We start from the raw sequence: 23,874 nt of genomic DNA on the forward strand, positions 1-23,874 counted from the left end.
ACCTTAGATCAGTTAGGTTAATTGACTCGTGATGAATTTCACGTTCTCCTGGGTGACGAGATGCTTGCTAATACTTGCAATATCATTAGCCAGCTAAGCGACACGTTTAGCAGCGACATATAATTTTACCGAGATTACTATAACCGCACCGTCGCTGACCAGGATCCTTGATCGCTTAATTAGAGGAGGTATCAGCCTATGTGGCGACGGCGTATGATATAGCGCGCTCTGGCCGCCATAACACTAAGAATAACTTTTTAGCATCATAATAAAACTCGGAAATCCATATCTAATCGTTCTATGAGTTTAAAAAGCGAAAAGAGCTTAATAGTAGTATCGCGGGTCGAGGGGTCCTATCACACTATAATAAGAGGCTCTCTATAATTCAGGTGGGCGGCGACGACGCGATCGTAATTTTCGGAATTAATAGGTCAGGAGTGTTCGAGAGAGGCATATAACATAACTAAAATAAAAATATATAGAAATTTTAATATATTCGCAGATTTGGAGCCGCTTGAATTCAAAGTACCTATGGTTTGTCTCGTAACAGGGTGCGTCTCGCTACGTAGGGACCGACGTTACTGTAGTAAGCTGGGATTGAATATTGCCAAGCGTCGTTCAGGCGCTGGGGGGCAGAGTGGGAGAAGTCGTGAGGATTAATATGGAATTGTAGTTCACGGAAATTAAGGATTATCTTTTCGGGGAGGGTCCTTCAACCTGGTGAGCATTAGCTTTAATCTGACACGATGGCACTTGAGCGATTGTGGGGGAACATACTTACGTAGTAACGAAATGAGCAGCGATTTTTTGCTAGAGACGAGCTTTCGTGACTCCAGATTTTGCCTGTTGTGGATTCTCTTAGTCATTCAGAGAGAGCATCACAATCCACATCACACAAGACCGCTGCCAAGACCCTGATGTTTCCGAGAACCGTATTTCCTATGCCGAGTATAGTACACAAGAAAAGTGGTGCACTATCTTTGAGGTGTGGGTGTTTGAGAGGACTTCCTCGACCCATTCAGCAATGGTGTCCGCTCGTTCCATCCATCTTCTACCAGAGTACCACCTTCATCATCCGTCTCAGCCTGGCCATTCTCACCTTGCATGTAACCGACAACGCATCTAGCATGAGTCTGTAATGAGTCAGCTCTGTTCTCGCTTAGATTCGTCTTTAGTGGGAATCTCACCTCTCCTTCAGTGCATTGCTTTGCCTTCCTCGCCCGCACCTCAAAGTAAATTCCCATGGCGAGCAAACAACCCTGCAGACAGCCAGTCACCAGAAACACTCCCCAAGTACTCCATCCCTCAATGCCCAGCCTTGCAGCCAAGCTACCGGACCAAACAAAGCTACCAGGAGTTTGGATCAGCATCATCGGAATACTCAAACTGCCGACGTGACCAAGGTGCCATGTCATCCATATTTGAGGCAGATATTGTATAGCAGCCAACACTGTTGCAGTTATTCCCAGTATGTTTGCCCATGTTCCCAGATGGTGTGGTCGAGACATGATCAAGGCGGCACTGGTGATGATAACAGCAAGGCCGTGGAGAAGACAGACGAAAGCGACTGTCACTGCAGTTTTCCATGTGTATTGCTGTTGCTCAGTTTCATCGATGGGAAGTGTCGGGCCTCTGGGGAAGAAGACAAGGAAGAGGAGCAAGCTGTTGTCAAATCAGTAAAAGCGGCCTCATTGAATCCAATCCACTGGACTGACATCACGCTGAAGCAGAACCACTGCACGCCAACTTGCGCAATTCCCAGAAGCCCGGCAACACATTCAAATGTACTGACAGTCTTGCAGCAGGCCACATCTGCACGGGAAGCAGGGAGGACGAGGATATTCGCGAAAGCGCATGTTCCGGAGGTCGTGCCAAGCAGGATGAAGTATGGGGAGATTCCTTCCGACGTGCCTCGAGCAATGATTCTGTAATGTTGGGGGAGATATGAGACGAGAATACCAAGGAGGATCAAGCTGTTTTATATTAGATTTGCTTGTTTGCAGATGCTTCAAGAACTCACATTGACAAGGTCAGATTGAGGTAGCTCGGGGCCTGGAGCTTCTCGCAGCGGCTGGACGCCAGATCTGTCATCAAGCCTTTGAAGAAGTCCATGGTTAATCTACACGGTCGCACTTTCTGTTTATACCGCGTTGGACTTCTGCATGGATCTGTCGGTGATGACAGGAGAGCGAGGAACAAGATGAAGCTGTCAAGTCAACAGACAGCTCAGCCTGGCGCTATGTGGGGCCGCACTAGCGGCGGTATTTACAGGGGTGACAAAGTGTATGAACCAATCATGCCAAAGTGAGGGGCTGGAAAACAGGGCTCAAACTTCCAGGGAGTCATTCAGGCTTTGTCCTTTCTGGGGTTCCTGTTTAAGTTCATTTATTGCAATAGCTTAAACATACACAAATTCTTAAAATCTCCGAAGACACTTTCTTAAGATAATAAATAGTCCACAACCTGGCTAGTTCCTCTTCCGAAATCAAATTGCCAAATGCGGTACGCACATCGGTACAATAGAAAGACTTGTTGATCGAGTCACGAGTAGATTCAGCGTCAAGAGCCGATAGTAAACGAGAAGCCGACCTCTTCATAATCCCGTGGCATGTTATTTTCGATGATATTTGTCCAAAGAGAGCCACCGCATGTAGGGTTCGCCTCAGTCTTTGCATCACAAGTTCTTCTCAATGAGTTGATCCAAAGGGAGAATGTCAACAGATGAAGATGTTTTGGGGAACAAAGTCTCCCAATAAGCGCGAGGGGGCTTCACACAGCCTTTGATGCGAGTATATGGAAACCAACGGTTTGTATTTCAGTCCGGCAAAGGGATCATTCCTCAACTACCCCACCATTTCCCCTTCACCACTTTCTTCACCCGTTCCTGACGAAACCCTGCCTCCCTACCCAATCGCCTTCAGGCCAACCCTCCTACGTTGGTATTTGCATAGATCTACACCATGGGCAGCGCGAACCGGGTCCTCCGTACATGCCCGTCCAGTCGCACCAGATATCGCGGCCAGTGCAATAAGCCGTACGGGGATAGCCGCTCATTTCGTAGTGTTTGCGGGTGTAACTTGGCTGATTTTGCTCGGAAGAATATGTCTCGCGTTCAAGCTTTGTATACTTCTTAGGAAATCGGAGTTTTGGAGTGAAACTGAAAGAGAATATAGGAATAGAACTGGAAAGGTAGGGGACCCCCTATTTATACTCCCTCATAGAACTCGTTGGAAAGGCAATACTTTCTGTGAATGCCATCTCAAGTTAACATTGACTCATGATTTGGATGAAAGACTATACGCTTCCAACTTGGTTTTGTATGAAGTCGAATCAAGCCCTGTAGATACTGTTGGATAATCTGGTCGTAATGTGAAAATGAATAAGATTGATTTGTGTAAAGTACCTTAGGATGAAGTGATTTTGAAGAACAGAGTCGGTGGACCTTACGAGTTACACGGCATCGCCCCGATTACGCATAGCATTGGCGTAAAAGACAATAAATAATAAATATGATAAAGAACGGAAGGACAATCAAAAGGGCAGAGCAAGAAAAAAAAAATTACTCACCGTGAACTGAACAGATTTTCAAGGCGGTGACCACTCATCTTCTGCATTATCCTTCCACTCCTAGAATCATTAAGCTAAGAACCACCAAATTACATTGTATAAATCGACTCTGAGTCTCTAACCAGCTGCAGAGAATCCGTCCTCGCTCTACCAATCAGACTCAGCAGCGTCCCATGGCATATCGTCATCCGCAAGTTCTGCGCAGAGATAGCGTTTAGTGTATGGTCCTTCACCGGCACCGAAATTAGTCTGATCCAAGACCAAATTGTTTTGCAGAACTTCTTCAATGGACTCAATCGCTCTGAAATGTTTTTTCTTGTCAAGAATAGCCAGCAATTGCCTGAAGCCCGAGGAGCAATATTCTGGCTTCCGAAAATATGCCATGACCAGGCGAAGATCTTCTTCCAAGTGCCTATCCAAGCACATCATTAAGACAAAATGTTGTGTTTGGAGAATCTTTTTTCGTAGAGATGATTTTCCCTCAGTAAGTACTAGCCACAGGTCCTTGTCATTACGAAGTGCTGGGAGGGACAACGAATAGAAGTCATGTAATGAGGAAACGAGGTGGATAAAACACTCTCTGAAGAGAATTGGATGTCGCAATTTCTTGGCAGCGAAAATTATCTGGCCAGCTCTTTGCATGAATTCGCTGGGGGGAAAATCTTCAAGTTCAGATTCCCCAGATTCAGACCCCTCAGATTCTGACTCGTCAGAATCTGGCTCGCGAGGGCAGGACTTTCGTTTGAACATTGGGCTGCCCAGTAAAGCCGTACTGATAGTTCCCGAGAGGTTCGGCAGTGCTGGGGTCATGTGAAGTCAGCAAGTTGCTAGATAAAGCTTGAACTTGGAGAATTCGTACCGCAATAGTAGTCTGCAAGACGTACGAGGGTCAGGAGCTCGACTACGTCGTTGATCACGTATGGGCGAGTATACATCGAGCACAGGAGCTTCCGAAAAGGCTCTATCTCCCTTGCTTGTGCTTCAGAATATTCAGCAAGGGGTTTTCAAAGCTGCTGGTTGTAGCCTGTCAGATTGTTAGTAGAAGATTGGGATTGACAGGATAAATTCAGGAATGAAATGGGCGAATCAGGGATGCATGGCAAGGCGAATGAGAAAGCAACGAACCTTGGCAGCAGTAGGCTCAAGTCCCCAGTCCCCATCAGCATCGAAGACCGATACATAATCATATTGGAAAGATGCTGAAGCAGGCGCAGCTACTTTGTCTGCCGAATCCAGAAATTTTCTAAAGAAGTTGCTGTGGAGCTTCAGGATTATCGAATGGACGTGAAACACCTGCCCGAAAACGGTGAGGCGGACATCTGGCTTGAGACCGGGAGATTTAAAGATAATTGGTTCCCTAGTATCCTTCGGTGACTTCGACCTACGTCTCTTCTTTGGAGGCTCCCTGTCCCCACTGGTAGAAGGTGCTGGTCGTCTGGCAGTCTCTAATACACTATTAGCTTATGACGCAAGTGTACGTGGGGAAACAGGAATTTACGTGAGGCCACCATAGTAGTTCAAATTCAAACAAGGCAATTGGTGGTTTAAATGTGTAGATGAAGATGGCCGTCCGAGCACCAGAAGTAATAATACGCGTTTCGGCATTGCGGCCGTGCGGGGACTGCGGCCGCTTCTATCATGAATTATCACCAACTTCATCGTAAGAAGAATGTCGAGACTAATCCTCCTTAGAAGCTCGCATAAGTCCTAATAAAGGCTGGACTTGAGGTCGCTCAGGATGAAGCCGGTCACCAAACAATGGAGCAAATTTCGAAAGTACCAAACCTGGTAGCTTCAACGTCAGACACATATTGCTGCTCGATTGCGGACTCCAAAATCCGCGAGAGCAAGCTCCAGGATGTTCAATCACTAGGAGAAGATGTCACTCCCTCAGGAGCTGTGAATGATGAAGAACTAGAAACTAATTACTTCAAAAGTGCCCAATGGTAAGCTTGCAAATCCTTCGCCCATCAATCTTGCTAACCAGCTCCAGGTCACCAGATGGAACCTCCCTCCTCGCCTCCAACGCCGACAACACAATTCGAACCTTCATCGTCCCACCAACTCTCCTCCAATCACCGTCCCCCATAACCCTCACGCCCTACACCATGCACACGTACCCCACTCCAATCAACTGCCTGGCCAGCTACCCCCTCTTCACCCTCTCAGACCCAACAACAACTCTCTACCTCTCCACCGGAATCGACCTCCCAATCCGTCTCACAAACGCTCTCTCCCCAGTCCCCACCCCTATATCCAGCTACCCCCTCATATCCCCCACAACAGAAGCATACTGCACTCCCTCCTCGCTGCTCTGGTCCTCACCCAGCCACTTCCTCGCAGGAACAGACTGCCTAATCGCCCTCTTCGACGTATCGCGCAATGGAGAGGGCCCCGTCTCACGAATGCCTACTATCCCCTCGAAACGGCATAAGATGAAAGGTGGAGGGGTGGGGATGCGTGGCATTGTGTCTGCTCTCTCTATGCAACCTTCCGAGATTGAAGAATCAGGAATGCTTGCGGCTGGGACATGGACGAGATGGGTCGGGCTTTATGATATGGGTGGCATGGGCGGGACAGTAGCTACGTGGAGTATTGCTGAGGCGGCCGACAAAGATGCTGGTGTTGGAGGAACGGGTATTACGCAGACGGCGTGGAGCCTGTGTGGGAAGTATCTATTTATTGTTGAGAGGAAGAGTCGAGGGGTGCTGGTCTATGATGTTAGGGTCACAGGAAAACTGGTTTCTTGGTTGGAGGGAAGAGAGGCGGAGACAAATCAGAGGTTAGGAGTTGATGTTTTCGAAGCTGAGAAGGGGACGGAGATATGGGCTGGGGGCAAGGATGGGGTTGTAAGAGTGTGGGAGAATATAGGAATGACTGAGGGCGCCCAAGAGAGATCTTGGGAGTGGAGGGCTCATGACGGTCAGTGTGGTAGTGAAACATGTGTTAAAGTATACTGCTAACGTAAACGTGTTTGCAGATCCTGTTACATCAGCTATTTTGCACAGTTCTGGCACTGTTGTGGCAACCTGCTCAGGCCAACGATCAATTCCATCTCTCAGAGATGACGGAAGTGATTCCGATAGCGAGAGCGACACTTCAAGCCACTCCTCCACGGCTCCGTCACCTACTCCAGATAACAGAATCAAAGTTTGGAGTTTATGACAGCAATCTGCTTCCCCTTAATGTACGTGAAATCCACAGCCATAATTTTGAGCTAGCCTCCAGATCCAGCAATGCAAATCTGCAAATATAACAACGCCGCGAGATATCAAGCAAAATTTCCACCCGCCTAAATCCGCCAGTCTGCATCAATCACAGTACTCACCCGCTCTATCAAGCCTCTTCCACATAACGGGCCAAATCTAGTAATCCTCTGCCCCAATGCCATGTCTACGAAAGCTGGGAGTCCAAACAATCCAGCTTTCGAGGGACTCAGCGCGTTAACACCATCTGGTTCCTTCAATTCTGCCATAATAGCTTGAGCCGCGAATGCATTCATTCCTGCCCTTCTGAGAAACAGTTCCCAATGCGTTTCTTCCTCGAGAAGACTTGATTCTCCAGTTACGCGGTTCTGGGCGATGGTGCTTGCCAGCCACTTTGACAACACCCCCTCTCCGCCTCCAACAAACTGCACAATGATAGACGAGTTCAGGCCTAAGGCGAATCCAGCAAACGAACCGTAGGCAGCACAATCATTCGCATCCAAACCATTGGTTGTTTCATCTGCTCGGCCTTCACTGACATATATGACGAGCTTCTCATATCGAGTGCTGACTTGTTCCAGTCGTTCACGAATCGCGGCCTTTGTCTTTTGTCCAGGAAGAGGCTTCTGTTTGATCTTCTGAAGAGTAGTGATAACGATGCCTATGGATGGAGAGACTATGATGTCTGCCTCGGAATCGAGTGGTGACTTGACGGGAGACCGCGTGACTGATCCTGGCATCCATGTTGTACTGTTGTGAGCTGAGAAGTCTCTCTCGACAAATGCGAGTTTGGGGAGTAAAGCCTCGAGTTTCTTGATCAGACTTCGATGCTTCAGCAAGGTCGATGAGGCAATAATATAGGTCTCCGTGCTGGGAGGTTCAATAGTGGGAGCTGGCAAACTGTTAATTTTTGCCACTGGAGACTTTCGAATAGGCAACTGAATAGTAGTCTGCACTTTGGTGGCGTCCTGCGGCACCCGAGAGTTGGGCACGGACGAGATGGCCTGTGGACCTGGCTTAAAGTATGAGCTGTCCATGAGCTTCGGTTTCTTTGTTCCTCGAAGCTCAAGGTAGTTGTCGATCGAGTTTGCAGCTGAGAATGCTCCACCTAATAACCTAAACACCTGTCCATAAGATTTGTCGGCGTGCTCTCCTGTTGAAGTTGAAGCGTTGAGCTTTGGGGTACTGCCTCGAACGGGGCCTTTCATGACCGAAAGGTGGGGCCTGACAGTCTCGCGCTCCTGATTGCCACTTTGGTCCAGCTCCATTTTTCTCTTCTTGATGAGTGAGGAAAGGTCTTGATTACTGTCCTTAAGAAATTTTCCAGGCTCGATATCCTCGTCGTCATCATCCTCGTCATTCAGGATCTTCAATCCCGGGGGTTTCCAGGTTAAATTTGAGCTGTCGATAACTTCATCTTCTCTGGAATCTTTGACAAATGCTTCCCATGTAGAATCATTCTCTTTAACATCCTCCTCAAGGGCAACTCTTGCCAAACTAGCTGGAAAGGGCACCCAGTTCAAGTTGGTAGCAACTTGTCCAGTTTCAAACCAAGGTCGCTGTGGTCCAACAAGCTCTTGAATCGTCAGCCTCTGTAAGGAAAGTAACGAGGCAGAGCCCCGGTGCTGTTCAAGAGTCTTCCAAGGTGGATCTGGCCTCGAAAAGTCCATGACTGGAACGTCGACACGAGCTGTCGAATCAGCTTCAATCAGCCTCTCTTGCTCCGTACGCTGGTTAGCAGTCTTAAGTGCGTCACCGAAAGCCTCCTCAAAGAATTTGTTCTCATACGATGGCGAGTTTGGTGCGCTCGCAGGGTAGAGCTCCATTTCCTCAACAATGTCACTGAAATGCACAGATTTTGGAGCCGCTTGTGGCATCTCTGGGGTCAGAGGTTCCTCAACTTTGAGATCTTCGCGCTTCATTCGTTGAACCTCAATAGAAGGTGGTGTCCCGCCGTTTTCGAGAGAGGCAAGAGGCGAATAGATGTCTCCTAATGTAACAGTGTCATCTCTCACATATGTCTCTGATGAAGACTCGTCAGGCAGGTTGGTGCTAGTGGAGTTTCGAAGAGGCGTGGGGACATCTTGTTCGAAAATCTTGTTCTCAAGAGCCTCGAGTACGTATTTCGTAGGAGATGATGCGTCGGAGAGGATGGGAAGTTGGAACGCTGGATCTGACATTGAGGGTTCGTATGGCTCCATCGGGGTTGGCAATGGGGAGAGTGGTGGTGTAACAGGCTCCAATGCTGTGTTCTGAATATGATGTTAGCAGCGCTACCAAACCGGAAATCTGAGCACCTACACGTTTATACTTCTGCTCGCTATTCCACAGATTCATGTCGTCCTCTACTGTCCAAGGATGCTTCAGAGCATTCTGGAGGTGAACCAAATCGTCTTTGGAAACGCTGATCTTCTCCTGTTTCAACTCCTCCAAGACATGCATCCCCAGAGAAGAAAATCTGGACGGCCAGACAAGACCTTCATTATTCTCCTCGTTGACCATCTCCTCGGGAAGCCTGATATCACAGAGTTTGATCTCAAAGTCATCTCTTCTTGCCAAGTTCTTGCAATCCGTTTCGTGATCCGTTTTGAGCAGTGGAAGTTCGAATTTGATTCTTTTGATCATGCTTTTTGTCTTGAACAAAGGGAGTACGAGAGTGTCGGTTGCTTCCGCGGTCTCTTCTCGTGCAATGGACAAGAGTAATTCAGCCCCTTCTCTGGAAATCGTAACACGCTCCTCCACCTTGAGTTCGCTTCCAAAGTTAAATTGATGTAGCTCGCTGTCGTCCGTGAGATCCTGTTGAACTGCCTTTTGCAACTTCGCAAGCTCAGAGAAAGCCAGTTGATCAGCTTTGTGATCGTGTGCTAGCCCGTTCGAGCGGGCATATTGAAGCGGTGGAATCTCCTCGTCAATCTCTTCTTCAAGCTCGTCATCGATCCCTTTGCAGATTTGATCACCAAGGGAGTCAACAATATCGTCATCAAAAGAATCCAGAAGACGTGACAAGTTGGAAAATCCGAGGAGAGCCTGTTGGGCAGTATTCATGTTGACAATGGAGGTGTGCTGCGTAGAAAATATTTCAATTCACCTCCAGTGGCAAGGCTTACTTGCTCTCTAGTTGGAGAAGTTTTGATGATGATGAAGGATGGTTGGAGGCAGAGAAGCCCATTGATTGGCCGATTTCAAAATTCAATAGATCTTTTGCACGTGACTTATCTCGAGAACCAAAAAATGACAACTTCGAAGTCCAAGGTCGCGCGCAGCAGAGAAAGAGTATGAGGGGACCGTCAGCAATTGCATCGCGCATTACAATTTCTTGTAGCAGTTCCCCACGTTCATGGTCAGTTTCTTCAGTATCTCAAAAAGACCCCTTTTCTTCTTCACTTCGCTACTCGACTAAGCGAGCCAAAAGACGTTTCCAACAGTTAACATAAAAAAGGCAAAAGGCAAAACTCTGCTGCTTAGCGAATCCGACGCAGCAATGTAGCGCGCGGAGAGGGTGAACAGAGAGCGAAATCAGTTCCGGCGAATCTAATTGTTATTCCGGAGCCACTGGCATGAACTCTCTCACTCATTCTCTTGAAGAACAGCAATTGCCAATTACGAGAGGTCGACAAGACAACTAGTATTGATCTAATCGCCGCTCAGCAGCCGGACATCCGTCACCATTCTTCTCCACAGATAGCACATTATCATGAGTCACGCACATCCCGCTTTTCTAACATGGCGTTGAGTGAGAGCAAACAGCGATGGAGAAAGAGCAGAATAGCACTAGCCTACTGTGAAGATTCGCTGGCGGGGAGCCCAGAAGAGAAGGATCCGTACGACCACAACAGATATCTGGGACATCTCGCTGCACAATCCGAATCCGAGTATATCAGCCACACACCAATTCTGTAGATGGCATCTGCCTGGTGAGGGAGTCATATTGGACCACTTGGGATCTTCATAGGCAATCAGCAGACAGCAAAATGCTATACTGAAGGAACGAATGACTTTCGAACGATATGATGAGAATGCCGCTCTTGGAAGACTAGTTTCAGTGCCTGCCCAGACCAACACAATAAAGCTTCGACGGCATCGGACGAGCTAAGCATACAAAGTAACTCGGCTACGAAGACTTCTCGAAACCGCCCCATACGAAAAGTTCTACTACATCCTCAGATCTCGGTGCTACACGACTAGACATGACAACTGACGATGATCGGGCATTTCGCCGCAATCTCTGCAGCTCATGACGGCATAATTCTATTGCTTCTTCCAATAAGGTCCATGCATACTGGTACAATGAATTATCGGGTTTGCTTAATGTGTACAATGATATACAGCAGATTACAATTGGTTCGGAGATTTCTATCAAACATTGATTGACGGATGGTGGGAAAGACCAGGACGATTGAGAAACCCAACCCCTACGGCAGTCATTGCTTCGATGCCTGCACGATGTACCAGTACAAAAATGGCGAGAAAGTGCATCTTGAAGGGCAGATACGCGGCGGATCTGGGGGCCGTCGGGGTGCTGGTCGCAACTTGGGTCACCAGGGTGAGTGAGAAGGAAATTGAGCACGCGAGACGTCTCCAAAATTGCGTGCAGAATATGTCAACCCCTGAAAACTAGTGAGTTGTGGCTCCAAAATTATGTCGTTAGTGGCCAATCAAGAGGACTCCACGCCCTGAACATGGCGTTGAGGCGAAAATAACCTCAGCCACTTCAGGGCCTCCTTCCCCAAATTCCCTGCAACATCATCTGTCCAAAGTTCCTCCACAGTCTTCACCATGGCCATCGAACCGCACACGAGAAGGTTGAGGTTCTGTCCAAGTCTCCTCCGAAATTCCCCGAGTGGATAACTCCACCATTTGGCTTTGGGTTCGAGAAACCCGTCGCCAGGTCTCTGTCGTATCACACACTGCCAAGCTTCTGGAATCTGATCCTCTGGAAGTGGCAAGTTGGGGCATGAAGCCAGGCCTAATAATAGAGCCTATTCCTTTGGATGGAATGATGCTTCGTAATATACGACGAGCAGCGTCAACTTCAAGTGGCATAATCCCGGATTTGTCAGATTATTTCGAGGCAAATTCAGTCGAAACAGGAAAAGTGCAAGTGGGGCCCAGGCGATTTCCCATGGACTTAACTCCATAACTGCGACTTCACAGAAATGGCACAATTGCTTGTATCGATGGTGTGATGCTAGTGCAGCGATTTAAGGAGGCAAAGGAGTACGCGTTGATATCTTCTCGTTGGACTGGTTGCTTCTGCCTTCCTGTACTGTTTTATTTCTCCTGTTTCAATTATCTATCTGACAACCCCACTATTGCTTTGAACTCTTATATTCTGTCCATTCTGTGTCATGGCTCCTTCACTCGAGGGCTTCTATGAGGAAAGCCCCGTCAGTTTGACCAACAACAACCTTCCAAGCAAACCTCTTTCCTCTTCTGTCTCTTCATACATTCCGGGAAGGACAGCTGTGGAGAATCATGATAATTATGATTACGATGACCTGAAGCCGTCTTTCCCAGACAAGCATTGGCCACCACTGGAGGAGGTCCCGTACAATGACAAAGGCCTCCTCGGCGACCCAACATTCAAAAATATCCTTGCCAACGCGACAGATGTATTCGATTACAATCCCAAAATCGGAACAGAAATCTACGGAGTCGACCTTGCAAACCTCTCAGATGCAGCAAAGAACGATCTCGCACTCCTGATAGCTACCCGTGGTGTTGTATTCTTCCGGAATCAAAATAACTTTGACATCGACGCTCAACGAAAAATTGGTGCATACTACGGGACCCTCCATAAGCATGCTACGACTGCAGTACCCAAACGAGGAGACCTAGATGACGTGCACGTGGTCTACACCGACGAGAAATCTAAAGATCAGAGAGCCATGTTCACACCCACCTTTCTGTGGCATTCAGACGTTACCTACGAACTACAACCGCCTTCGTACACTTCACTGAAAGTGCTCACCGGGCCCCCTAGAGGTGGAGGAGGAGGTACGCTTTGGTCCTCTCAATACGCAGCTTACGATACCCTATCAGCCCCAATGCAAAAGTACCTCGAATCACTGACTGCTTTGCACTCCTCACACATACAAGCCGAAGGTTCCCAAGCCCTCGGTCGAACAGTTCGGAGAGATCCAATTATCACCGAACATCCAATTATCAGATCTCACCCCGTCACGGGCTGGAAATCCCTCTTCTTCAACCCAGGCTTCGTGACGAAGATCGTAGGGATCCCGAAGGTGGAGAGTGATATGATTATTTCGTATTTGAATGAGGTTGTTGCTACGACGCAGGAGATGCACGTTAGGTTCCAGTGGGGGAAGGATGACGTTGCGTTTTGGGACAACAGGATTACTGTAAGTTTCTTTCTCGTAGGAGGTTGAGAGACTCGCTGACAATTCTTAGAATCACTCAGCGTCGTTTGGATTTGCGCCCCATCGGAGGCATGCTGTGAGAGTTTGCTGCCAAGGAGAGATGCCGTCGTTGTCTTCTGATGCTACCAGCCAGGAAGAGGATCTGGGGAAAAAGTATGGCATACCTGCGGTCAATAAAGACGGTAGTGGGCAAAGCAACTATAACGACTAAAAGTGTTTAGAGAAACGTAAAACTTCGATAGCAGGCGTTAGAGGTACATGGTTGGGATCAGCGTTTATAATATTGAGCATTTACACCACAAGAGCAACGAATTTGGTTCACATTACGAGCACAGATATCAGTTCCGCGGCCTTGACCGATGGATATCTTTATTTATTGGTATCTTGTACATTCAGTTCCCTGTTTTCCAATACTCTTTCGCCCAAATGCTCTCCTCCCATATGCAGCCATTAACGCCAGACTCCTGGCATCCATCGACCTCAAATCGTATAAACATCAATACACACCAGATCTAGGACCCTTCTTGGCTCCATTCGTAGGACCTGGGAATCTGCCAAGTTGCAGGCTTTGCACCCCCTCCCTGGCGGCGCCCACATCGCCTGCAACACCCAGCAAGCTCTCTTCAAAATCCCGCAATGCGCCCGTCAGCTGCTCCATCGGATCCTCGATGCCTGCAAAACTGCCGTTTCGCTTCGCAATCAGTGTGTTGAGTTGTGCTGCACTGCTTCCTTCCACGCCCCGCAAATGTTGCTCGATCTCGACAATATGCTTCTGGTAGCTCGCCAACGTAGCTGCTAGTTCATCAGCAGTAGATGAGAAGAATGAAACCATATCTTGTGCGCCGCCTTCGCCATTGGTTTGTCCCTGGTTGCTGCTAGGCGTTGTCTTCGTCGACCAGATACCGGAATTGTGATATTGAGGCGGCAGTTTTAAGTTATCGATGGCTTTGAAGCTCAATTTTGCGTGTTGGACATCAGTATCAATGTACTTCTTGACCAGGTTGATTGAATACACATCTCCAGCGCCAGCATTCTGGACTCCGATCAACTTCCGTTGGCAGAACTCGACATCGTGAGGAATTTGGGCGAGTTGGGTGTTGTGAGAACTCATGATTGCGTCGCATTGGTTCTTCATTTGTATCTGCGCCTGGATAACAGCATCTATGTTTTCGATCTCCTTTTTAATGTCTTGATGCAGATCGCCGAATCGTGTGGTGTTTCGAATATTGGTCATGTCTATAGTGACGCCTGGAACTGTCTGTTGCTGCTGATTGTTGGATTGGCCGAGGGATAAGCCTCCACCAAGTGTGCTTCCAAACAAGCCATTCCCTTGATTCTGAGGGCCACTGCCTTGATTGTTTTGATTCTGGCCGAGTGAGGAGAACATCGAGGATTGTTGGGGTTGATTTTGTTGATTTTGTTGAGTGCTTCCTAGACTTCCACTGCTCTTGGTTAGACGAAGACTACACACGTCAAAGCAGCAACGTACAATAAACCGGTCGTAGGTTTAGTCTGATTTTGGTTATTCAATCCACTGAACAGTCCACCTCCTTGCGTTGGTTGTGTAGTACTCGATCCGAAGAGTCCACCGCCTGTAGGCTGTGCTGGTTGCCCGAGATTCGGAAGCCCACCAGGCTGTTGGGGTTGGGAGCTCATATTTGATCCAAAGAGTCCTCCTTTTTGAGCTGGTTGAGAAGTATTGGCATTTCCAAATAGTCCCCCCGTTTGAGCTGGCTGAGAAGTATTGGTATTTCCAAATAGTCCCCCCGTTTGAGCTGGCTGAGAAGTATTTGTGTCTCCGAACAGCCCTCCTGTTTGCTGTGGCTGCGTAGAACCAAATAGTCCTCCAGCCTGCGGTTGCGATGTTGGCGCGGTCGATCCAAACATTCCTCCAGTCGGGGCCTGCGATGTTGTCGTACTCGAATCAAATCCTCCTTGTGCCTGCGGCGTTGATCCAAACAAGCCGGCTGTCTGTGGAGCAGAAGAGGTGGTCGTCGTGCCGAAGAGGCCCGTAGTGGGCTTGCTCGCTGGCGCACTTCCGAACATTCCTCCCCCAGCTGCAGGTGTCGTACTTGATCCACTATATGTCTTGGTTAGAGATCCTTTTCCAAATCTTGGCCGCTTCATCTCGACGCGGTGCATAAAAACCAGGTTGACTACTCACAACAGCGAATTGGCGGAACTAGTATTTATGCTCAAGCCTCCTGGTCCACTCATGGATCGAGCCAGTGCCATGGTATTCCACGCAAGACTTCGACTATTGTCAAAGGAAAACCGTATGTGAGACCTGCAGGTTGTGGAATGCGATCTGTAGAAAATCCGAAGCGCAGGGAGACGCGAGGTCAAAATAATGCGCGGCTCGGCGCTAAGCGAGCAAGCTCCCTGGAGCTTCAACCTCCAGATCAATCCTGCAGCTTCGATACACGGAGCTACCAGAGAAGAATTGTCAAGATGGATGTCGACGAAGATGATGATTTCTATGCGCCCGAGGAGAGCACGGAGGAAAGCGGAGGGCAACAACAGAAGGTCGAAGAGGCGACAGAATCGAATAATCAAGCAGAGCAGGAAGACGAAGATCTAGAGGAAGGCGAGGAGGAAGACGAGGCGGATTCAGATGACTCAGTATGTTCAAATGCTGGGTCTAGGAGAACCTTGGCTTATCATAATCACAGGACATAGATATCATCACAGAACGAAAAGATGGATCCGCACCTACCCCAGCCCCTCCACCGTGAGTGCTACCCAAAGCTTATTCTTATTTGAATTAAGATCTTTCCAGGCAGGCAAAATATAATGATATTCGAAACATTGGACAGCGGACGGGTCCGAGTGATGTGATATCCAAGCCAGCAGCCAAGAAGGAGACGCCGACCAAGGGGGCAACACAAGTTTCCGGAGCGGATCTCCCAGGCATATCGACATCGAAAGTCGATGTGAATGCTAAGCCCATGTATGAGCCTGCTGGGAAACCTATAACACAAGTCAATATCGACGAAGGTATGCTTCTGTCCGAGATTTTTACTTCTATTCTGATAAGTCCTAGATCTACCTGAAAATGACAAGCCGTGGCGACGACCCGGTACCGATATCAGCGACTATTTCAACTACGGATTCGATGAGTTTACATGGGCTCTCTACGCAAGCAAGCAAGACGCTCTACGGTCTGAATACAGCCAAGAGAAGATCGCCCAGAACAACAAGAAGATGTTTGAAGATATGAATATGATGATGGCCATGGGAGCGATGCCTGGAATGATGCCAGGAGCTGCACCAGGGGCTCAGATGCCTGGCATGGAAGGCATCCCACCCGAGATGCAAGCTATGATGCAACAAATGATGGCTTCAGGCGTTGATCCAAGTCAAATGGACCCTCAAGCCATGTTTGCAGCTATGCAAGGTGCCCAATCTGGCGCTGCTGGAGCCGCAGGAGCTCAGGGTGGTAATCAGGGTCAAGGTTTTGGAGCTCAGGGAGGATTTGGTCAAGGTCAAAACCAATACGGCTACGATCAACCACAGCAGGGCAACCGTGGAGGAGGGAACTTTGGTAGAGGTCGTGGGCGGAGAGGCGGATGGTGATGCTATGGACTCAACAAAAACCGGCGTTCCTTCGGCTTTACAAACGAAATGGAGTTCAGGGGTCTGGACGCTGCATGGCCGTATCAAGAAACAGCGGCTTTTCATCCGTCAACTTGTCAGTGCGTACTTAATTGCTCCAGAAGTACTTGGAAGAGCAAGCCTCAAGTGGTTCTATGTGAACCAAGCTAGCACCAGGCGTGCTTCACAAACCCGACGGCAACCTGTTAGGTGACCGAAGCACATTACATAGCACTTCAGTGAGAAAGCTTGAGTCTCATTCTGGAAAAGATGCTGACAAAACCAATAAAAGTCTTTCAATATCTCACCGTCTACCAAGTGATGCGCATTATGTGACATTAATTCCATCCCAACTTTGTTCCTTGCTAGCCCAGAATAGCTCTGTTGCATATAGGTCTTTATTTGCATGCCTGTAATGATTGTTCTGTAAAATTGCTGATTGCTGGAGACACACCCTGTAGTACTTGAAGGGAAAATTCTGCTAATGCATCAATACCCCGCACAGTTATTCGTGAGCTGGGACTTTTATCTGGTCTAACTGTTTTGTAATTTAATGTCCACTATAACAATCCCCCCAATGTACTATCTGCACTGAGATCTTCTTGAGCCACAAGGAGAAGGGGACTTATGCCCACGACTCTTGACATAGATCTCTAGGTTTTAATTGCGGAGATCGATTTGGACTATAGTTTGCGGTTTCCCTTGAAGATACTTTCAGCTGACTGGGCTTTGAATTGCAGTCATATATTAAAACTCGTTTTTTTTTGAGCAATTTTAACTTTACACCTTTTAAAACTAAAACTTGACGTTTACTAAAACCACGAATTTCTTCATAAAAAGTAAATATTTAGAACGGCCTTCTTTTAAATATCTTGGATATCTATTAGACTAAGAGTTTAAAGGGAGCATTATAATAATTTTAAGGGTTAAAAGTAAGGAAATTTGGTATTCCTGGTGTAAGGGCTGGTAAAGCCACATAACCTGCCGCAAATATCATATGAGAGGAAACGCGGCTGAAGTGAGCAAGTAAGCTAGAGATCGGTGAAGGACTACTAAAGGTTGACACTCGCCAGAGTAAATTTCGATAGTTTTCGCATATGCCTCTATTCGTCTGGGCGTGTTTAATATGCCACCACAATACTACTACCTCCAACCACAATAAAGAGACCAGCAAACCGTAAATCTAAGATTATTATTAATGGATGGAATTAATCTGCTTATCGTGCAATATTGAGCATTCACCGATCACATTTGGTACTGTTTGTACCGATATCGGGCAAAACCGGCGCCGTTAGCGTTCTTTCAGGGGTATATTCATGAACACCATTCATCCTCCCAATATCTTCCTTTCCTCCCATCTGCTCAGCACTCAACTCGGATTGTCTGCCCATCTCAATTGATCACCAATTCAGCCATTAATCATCCTGCACTCAAAGAATCATGATAACCGGTGAGGATGCACACCTTGACCCCAAACGAGAGCTAACATCTAGCGACACGCACCTGTCTGATTGTCCTGGGCATAGGCACCAGCTCTAATGGCCCCAGATATCCATCAATCTTGCTTTCAATCACAAGGTCTATGCTCAGTTTTTGTGGCCTCTGGTCCCAAGCAGCGCGATCACCTGCTTGGCACTGCCAAGATCGACGATAAGTTCCAAAAGAAGAGAAGGAAAAACACGCGTTATAGAACGCGTATATAATTTGGCTTTCAGAAATACCAACTGGATTGCCGAAGTCACTGAATGGATACCTCTTGCCCTTTGCAATAAGGTAGAAGCAGCATTGAAACCCTCTTTCTTGTTCTTGGAGCATGAACCCCCGACTAGTTGTCGTGAAGGCATGATTGCATTCTCTTCTGAAATCCTTCTTGCTTTGTTCTGCAAATCTGGCCAAGTTTTGGCTTAAACCTAATGTACATCTGTAACTCTATTGAAATGTACCTGCGGTTGTCATTTTATGTGGTGCTGGAAAGTTCCAAGGGTGCTTCCCAATGGAAGTGAAGTGGCAGCCATCCAACAGATGTCATGTCATGTACTCCTCGGTTCGTACCCTCTCTTTGTCCCTTACGGGCTCCCAGAGGCGGACTAGAACGCTTCAAAATTGGAGTCTAGAAGAAGCCCCATGAAAACATCTCTATCTGAATTCCAACTGTAACCTCATTTCCTCTGTCAAGTTTTCAGAGCCAGCAACTTGTCTGATCTAAAGAACAATAGCGGCCGTTGGCCAAGTGAGGTTTACAGCAGCATAAAAGAATTTCAACTTTGCTCGAAGTTGACCAAGACATTGGATGTTTGTTGGAAAAACAATGCCGTAAACAAAATGTCAATAAAAGCAGTGAGAAAAGGAACCATCCATCTCTGTCCTCACACTCATAGAGGAGAAAGTATCTCGTGCGGATCTTCGGAAGGTTCACGTAGGTCACCTGAACTGGCACCATGTCCAAGTACTTGCTTCTCATTCAGAGGAATATGAAGATGCCATGCCAACTTAGGACAAATATGCATGCCTCCTAAGTGGAGAAGTCTGCCAATTCATATGCAACACGGTGAACACATGTCAGCCCCTTATTGAAGGAATCTTTGCCTCAGAGCGCATGCATTGCTGCTCGTAGCTATGATCTTTCCTTGAGGCTCCCTGACGCTTTTGCTGGAGGCATTGCAGCTGTGCTGCTCTCATGGCTTGTTGATACAATGTGCTAGTCTTAAAGACGAAAGATAAGAAGTGCCTCTTCAATATGCCTGGGGAGTTTGGAATAATCATAACCAAGGCAAGAAGGAGCTCAATCAGCCAAAGGCGAAGGGCGAGAGTCGGGGCTCGCATCCGGAGCTGCTTTAGATATCATTTTCCTAGTTCCGTTTACCACGCTCCTCACACCACGCCTTCATCTTCCCACCTCAACGTCTGGTCAACTTCTACAATACAGAGACTCCAGAGACCTCATTACTCGCACATAATTGCAGGCCCTCGCTCTCTAAGCAAGGCCGTTTTGCGCTTTGTTTGCTTTGCCGCCCCTTCAGCACTCTTCTTCGGAACCTGTGGAAGCGCACCCCCAAACTTGGCATTCGCCTTTGAATTGCCAGGCCGACCTACCTCCGATCTTCGGGGAAGAGACCAAAAGCGAAGTCCAGTCTTCCGAGTAGCCTGGTTCTGTACCATCCTTCGTCTTCTACACACAACTTGCTCCCCTCGCGGCCAACAACGCATCTCAACGAGATCACCTCGAGTTCTCCAAGAGCAGACGCTTTACAACTCAGCAAGGGTCAGCAGTGAGGCTCGATCTTGCTTCTCTCCATCGCATGTAAGTACAGCTTGCTTCTGTCTGGCCGTCCCTCCTGCACCTGGCTCCCTCTCCCCTCCCTCCTGCACCTGGCTTCCTCTCCCTCCCTACATCGCAATATCACCATCCTCAAACCTCGAGGCAGCTTCGCTCTACCTAAGAGCGCAAGCAAAGACTCTCTTGAGGCGGTGATCTCGCTTGAGATTGCGAGTCCAAAATTCGCATCGCCTTTGTTGACATCATTTCCCCCCTCTCGCTGTCACCTACCTCGCCGACGCAAACTCAACTCACAACATTTAAAAAAAGAAGCAGCATGCTGACTGGTGATAGATTACACATAGTGAGTTCATCCTATGATTTTTCTCATTTTGTATTCGATTTCCATTCAGCGACGCAAGACTTGGTTTGCACCTGGTACCCTTTGACTCCACTACTCCTTCCACCACATTGCGCACAGTTTGTTTCTCCCTATGCCAAAGACTCCTCCACAATACTGTTCGGCTGGGAGAAATTTTCTTCCAACGCACTTCTAAATACTCTCAGCGATTTTGCTTTGCGCAAAATTGCTACCGCATTGTTCTCACTTTCCCCTCCACTCCAGGCTGCATCTGCACCACCCCCTTCCACAGTCCATTCCTTCCATCATACAAACACCATTCCCAGACTTCAAGCCAGACGCAAATCAGTACAAAGCTAACATTCTTTACTATCTCAGGCTCATCTCGTAAGATTCATCGGTACGCCTCCTCGCTTCATAAAATATTCCCAACTAACAGCATCTAGGTATCTCCAAGGGCCAACCCAACGAGCAAGATGAGCCAAAACTGGACCGGAAGCCCCACCGGGGACAACGGCGCATACCCCAGCAATGAGGGTTGGGACTTCCCTGCGCAGGTCTACCAGCAAAACTTGAATGAGGCCGCAGCTGCTGCGTTGAATGAGGATCCGTTTCATCAACCGGCTACCCCTGATGACTTTGAGGCCGCTGCTGTTGCTTTGGATAAGGTTCAGTCTCATCAGCTGGCTGCCCTTGATGGCTTGGGTGGCTTTCAGGGAGATCTCCAGTACGACGGCCAAGTCAGCATTGGAGATGCCCAGGACGACGGTCAAGTCAAGTTATCCAGCCAAGAAGATGGCCAGGACGACGACCCAGCCTACCAAGAAGACCGGTACGAAGAGGAGGCTAGCGATGAAGATATCAAGTACGAAGTCGAGTCCGACCAAGGAAACAGACACCAGCAGGCGCTTGACATTATGATTGCCGATGGTGTCTACAAGGGTCTTCTTCCCACCCAGGCCGACTACCACAAGGAGAATCGGATCAACAAAGAGTTGTGGGAGTTGAAGAGACTTGGCACTGTAGGACCTGACTTGGATGATGTTTCGATGCAGTATTGGATTGGTCGGCTCTTCGTGGCTTTCAAGAATGTCAATGATATCAAAGACAAGCCTTGCAAGAATGGTAAACCCGCCCAGTCGGCTCAGCGGCTTGGTGGCAGTTACTATCCTGATATGGCCATTGAGATGGTTTGCTGGCGAATTGTTGTAAGTTCTGTCCTGCTCTTCCACTGTAATTGATGTTGATATGCCCTCTCTAGATCGAATGCTCCACGGCCCACTACGGAGTCCAACTCGTCGAGCCGCACCACGGTACCAAGGTGGAGAAGTACGATTCCTTCGCGCACCGGATGGAGAAGATTGTGGATGTTTGCAAGGTAGATTGAATACATCCTAACTCATGATGTTCTTGCTGATTACTACTCTAGACCTCAAAGGCCACATGCAAGCAGCTTCTTGACCCTCCTTACCACCGCCGCCTTATTGACGCTCCAGAGAATGAAGCCAGCGTAAGTTCTTCCTGATTAGGTTCATTCGGGGAATGATGCTAACTCCCGCCTAGGTGAAGGAGAACAACAAGAGACTCAACTCGAAGCGTGATGTCCAGAATATAATCGGCCGTCAGACGATGAAGGAGAAGAACATCAAGATTGAGGATCTATTGGGCGCGAACTCTGATCTCGACGAGGCATACGAATCAGAGAACGAAGATGGAGAGAACGTCTATTACACGACTCCGACTTCCACCCGTAAGCGTACTCCAGCTTCAAAGCATCGATCCACCTCCGGCAGAACTATATTCAGGAAGCTTGATTTCTCCAGCCCCCTCGAGACAACCCCCCTCTCTCTGAAGCGCAAGCGCAGAGCAGTGACCTCGAAGAACTACAAGGAGGATGAGGATGACGAGTCGGAGGACACGGATATCAGCGAGTACAAGGAAGAGGGCGAGGCTACTGAAGGCAAGGGCTCTGCCAAGAGACCAACCACCAAATCCTCCCGAGCCATGGCTCCTAGCCCAACTCCCACTCGCCCTCGCGCTGCTCCCCGCAAGCAATATGCTGAGAAGTGTTTGCCTGGTACACATCCCGCCCGTACACAATCACAAGGTGACCTTCAATCTGCCTTCGGCGACCAACCTCATGCTTCCGGCTCTGGAGCAGATGACCAACCTCTTGGTTCTAACTCCAAACCGTCTGGTCAACATCAAGGCTCTTTGAGCTCTGGTTCCCACAGTCAGCTTCACAGTGTTACCAGCTCTCAATCTTCTGCTGCCAGGAAGCCATACACCATTCCTGGCCCTGCCGATGACAACGCTGATGACGGAAAGATGGAGTACAAGCTTATCCTCTGTGATCTTCTCCAAGTCGACAGACAGCTGGCACAGATCTATACTCTTCAGGAGTTCCGAACCTACGCACGAGCGTACAACCTCCAATTCGCCGGTAAGCCGTGGGAGATGACTACGCACGACGGCGGCAAGCACACTTGCATGATGTTCCGTATCCCCCTTCCCAACGGCACCTACATCGCTCACTTCTGCTTCTTCTTGTTCAAGCTTGCTCATCTTGCTGTCGGTCGAGGCGACCTCAAGCTGGACGCGACCTTCAACCATCGCAGTCCGCACATCGCAGGCTTCTCGACCGACGGAGATGCTCGCCTCGACATGGCTCTCGGTGTCATCCCAAATCCATTTGGAATGGTTCACCCTCGACTTCTGGATGCCAACCATTACGAAGGCTATGCTGGCTACGAATAAGTCATTTGCCGGATCACCTGTGTTGTTGCGTATCGGCTGTTGGATGGGGATGAGATACTAGACTACCGGTATGCCTTTGTGGACGCTGCTTTCCTCTGCAATCTCGTTTCTCCGTGAAATAAGTATTTGCTTTGGAGAGACTGATTTTTCGATACATCGCACTGCTTTCACCTTACACGCCACTCAAATTTGCATTGTTGGAGTACATTTCGAGATGACCTGCGGACGATATCGACGTGCTGCGCACACACATACACGGAGACGAAGATTATGGATCGACAATTTGCCTAGCACTTCTCTTTTCTCACATCAAATTGCTTTTTCCTTTACAGAATACTGTCGCGGTGATAGACTGGTTTGCTAGAGCATTGCTTTGGCGTTTCGGTAGATACCCTGGCGTTGGCCTGCTTTGCGTTTATTCTGCGTTTGCTTGCATCTGGCAAGTAAATGACGTTGATTTTTTTCTCGTGCATTAGAACGAGGTCTAACCAGTTGTTTTGACACACCTAGTCTGAATAACACATAAAATTACAAATCTTTGATGTGCATCGATGCGACCTGAAAATAATCGGGACTTAGTTGAAAGTCCAATGTTGGTTGGCACTTCTCTGGGCTCCGCTGACTCTCACAGCTCACAGGTAAAAGCCATCCTTGGTGAGGGCCTTGCCTTCTTCTCCAAGCCACTTTTACATGGCAGGGTCGACAGACGCTCAACTCTTTACTAATGGATAAGATCATGTTTGTAAATCATAT

At 48.2% G+C, this 23,874-nt stretch overlaps 8 protein-coding genes across 8 annotated transcripts; 4 read left to right on the forward strand and 4 right to left on the reverse strand.

Moving 5' to 3' along the window:
* Nucleotides 1–843: 843 nt before the first annotated feature.
* K444DRAFT_585908 (uncharacterized protein) lies at nt 844–2,191 on the reverse strand. Its single transcript, XM_024877951.1, has 4 exons — nt 2,021–2,191; nt 1,716–1,973; nt 1,188–1,662; nt 844–1,133 (listed from the first exon to the last, which is right to left on the reverse strand). Exons 1-4 carry the CDS (start codon nt 2,110–2,112, stop codon nt 975–977), a joined length of 984 nt encoding a protein of 327 aa, XP_024739549.1. The 5' UTR covers nt 2,113–2,191; the 3' UTR covers nt 844–974.
* A 1,523-nt stretch (nt 2,192–3,714) lies between these two features.
* On the reverse strand, nt 3,715–4,920 carry K444DRAFT_524777 (uncharacterized protein; the record flags this gene model as incomplete). The annotated part of the gene is made up of 4 exons (XM_024874379.1): nt 3,715–4,199; nt 4,341–4,367; nt 4,427–4,546; nt 4,689–4,920. Coding segments are annotated over 4 exons (864 nt in total), but the record flags the coding sequence as incomplete, so codon positions are not given.
* Nucleotides 4,921–5,325: 405 nt separating this feature from the next.
* Nucleotides 5,326–6,732, forward strand: K444DRAFT_641904 (uncharacterized protein; the record flags this gene model as incomplete). Its single annotated transcript, XM_024884679.1, has 3 exons — nt 5,326–5,513; nt 5,561–6,489; nt 6,548–6,732. 3 exons carry the CDS (start codon nt 5,326–5,328, stop codon nt 6,730–6,732), a joined length of 1,302 nt encoding a protein of 433 aa, XP_024739551.1.
* Nucleotides 6,696–9,818, reverse strand: K444DRAFT_717465 (uncharacterized protein; the record flags this gene model as incomplete). Its single annotated transcript, XM_024888406.1, has 3 exons — nt 6,696–8,875; nt 9,075–9,399; nt 9,592–9,818. 3 exons carry the CDS (start codon nt 9,816–9,818, stop codon nt 6,860–6,862), a joined length of 2,568 nt encoding a protein of 855 aa, XP_024739552.1. The 3' UTR covers nt 6,696–6,859.
* A 2,303-nt stretch (nt 9,819–12,121) lies between these two features.
* Nucleotides 12,122–13,488, forward strand: K444DRAFT_557821 (TauD-domain-containing protein; the record flags this gene model as incomplete). The annotated part of the gene is made up of 2 exons (XM_024876798.1): nt 12,122–13,135; nt 13,185–13,488. The coding sequence occupies 2 exons, from the start codon at nt 12,122–12,124 to the stop codon at nt 13,362–13,364; spliced, it is 1,194 nt and encodes a 397-aa protein (XP_024739553.1). The 3' UTR covers nt 13,365–13,488.
* On the reverse strand, nt 13,480–15,456 carry K444DRAFT_585921 (uncharacterized protein). Its single transcript, XM_024877952.1, has 3 exons — nt 15,318–15,456; nt 14,643–15,233; nt 13,480–14,595 (listed from the first exon to the last, which is right to left on the reverse strand). Exons 1-3 carry the CDS (start codon nt 15,386–15,388, stop codon nt 13,650–13,652), a joined length of 1,608 nt encoding a protein of 535 aa, XP_024739554.1. The 5' UTR covers nt 15,389–15,456; the 3' UTR covers nt 13,480–13,649.
* A 22-nt stretch (nt 15,457–15,478) lies between these two features.
* K444DRAFT_610689 (Fip1-domain-containing protein) lies at nt 15,479–17,053 on the forward strand. The gene is made up of 4 exons (XM_024879795.1): nt 15,479–15,775; nt 15,826–15,884; nt 15,933–16,150; nt 16,197–17,053. The coding sequence occupies exons 1-4, from the start codon at nt 15,605–15,607 to the stop codon at nt 16,727–16,729; spliced, it is 981 nt and encodes a 326-aa protein (XP_024739555.1). The 5' UTR covers nt 15,479–15,604; the 3' UTR covers nt 16,730–17,053.
* A 2,431-nt stretch (nt 17,054–19,484) lies between these two features.
* K444DRAFT_627549 (uncharacterized protein) lies at nt 19,485–23,121 on the forward strand (the record flags this gene model as incomplete). The annotated part of the gene is made up of 7 exons (XM_024882816.1): nt 19,485–20,048; nt 20,358–20,367; nt 20,417–20,712; nt 20,811–21,572; nt 21,626–21,742; nt 21,794–21,874; nt 21,928–23,121. The coding sequence occupies 7 exons, from the start codon at nt 19,485–19,487 to the stop codon at nt 23,119–23,121; spliced, it is 3,024 nt and encodes a 1,007-aa protein (XP_024739556.1).
* Between the last annotated feature and the right edge of the window lie 753 nt (nt 23,122–23,874).

This window comes from Hyaloscypha bicolor (genome assembly GCF_002865645.1).
Source record: "Hyaloscypha bicolor E unplaced genomic scaffold K444scaffold_53, whole genome shotgun sequence".
Lineage (NCBI taxonomy): Eukaryota > Fungi > Ascomycota > Leotiomycetes > Helotiales > Hyaloscyphaceae > Hyaloscypha > Hyaloscypha bicolor.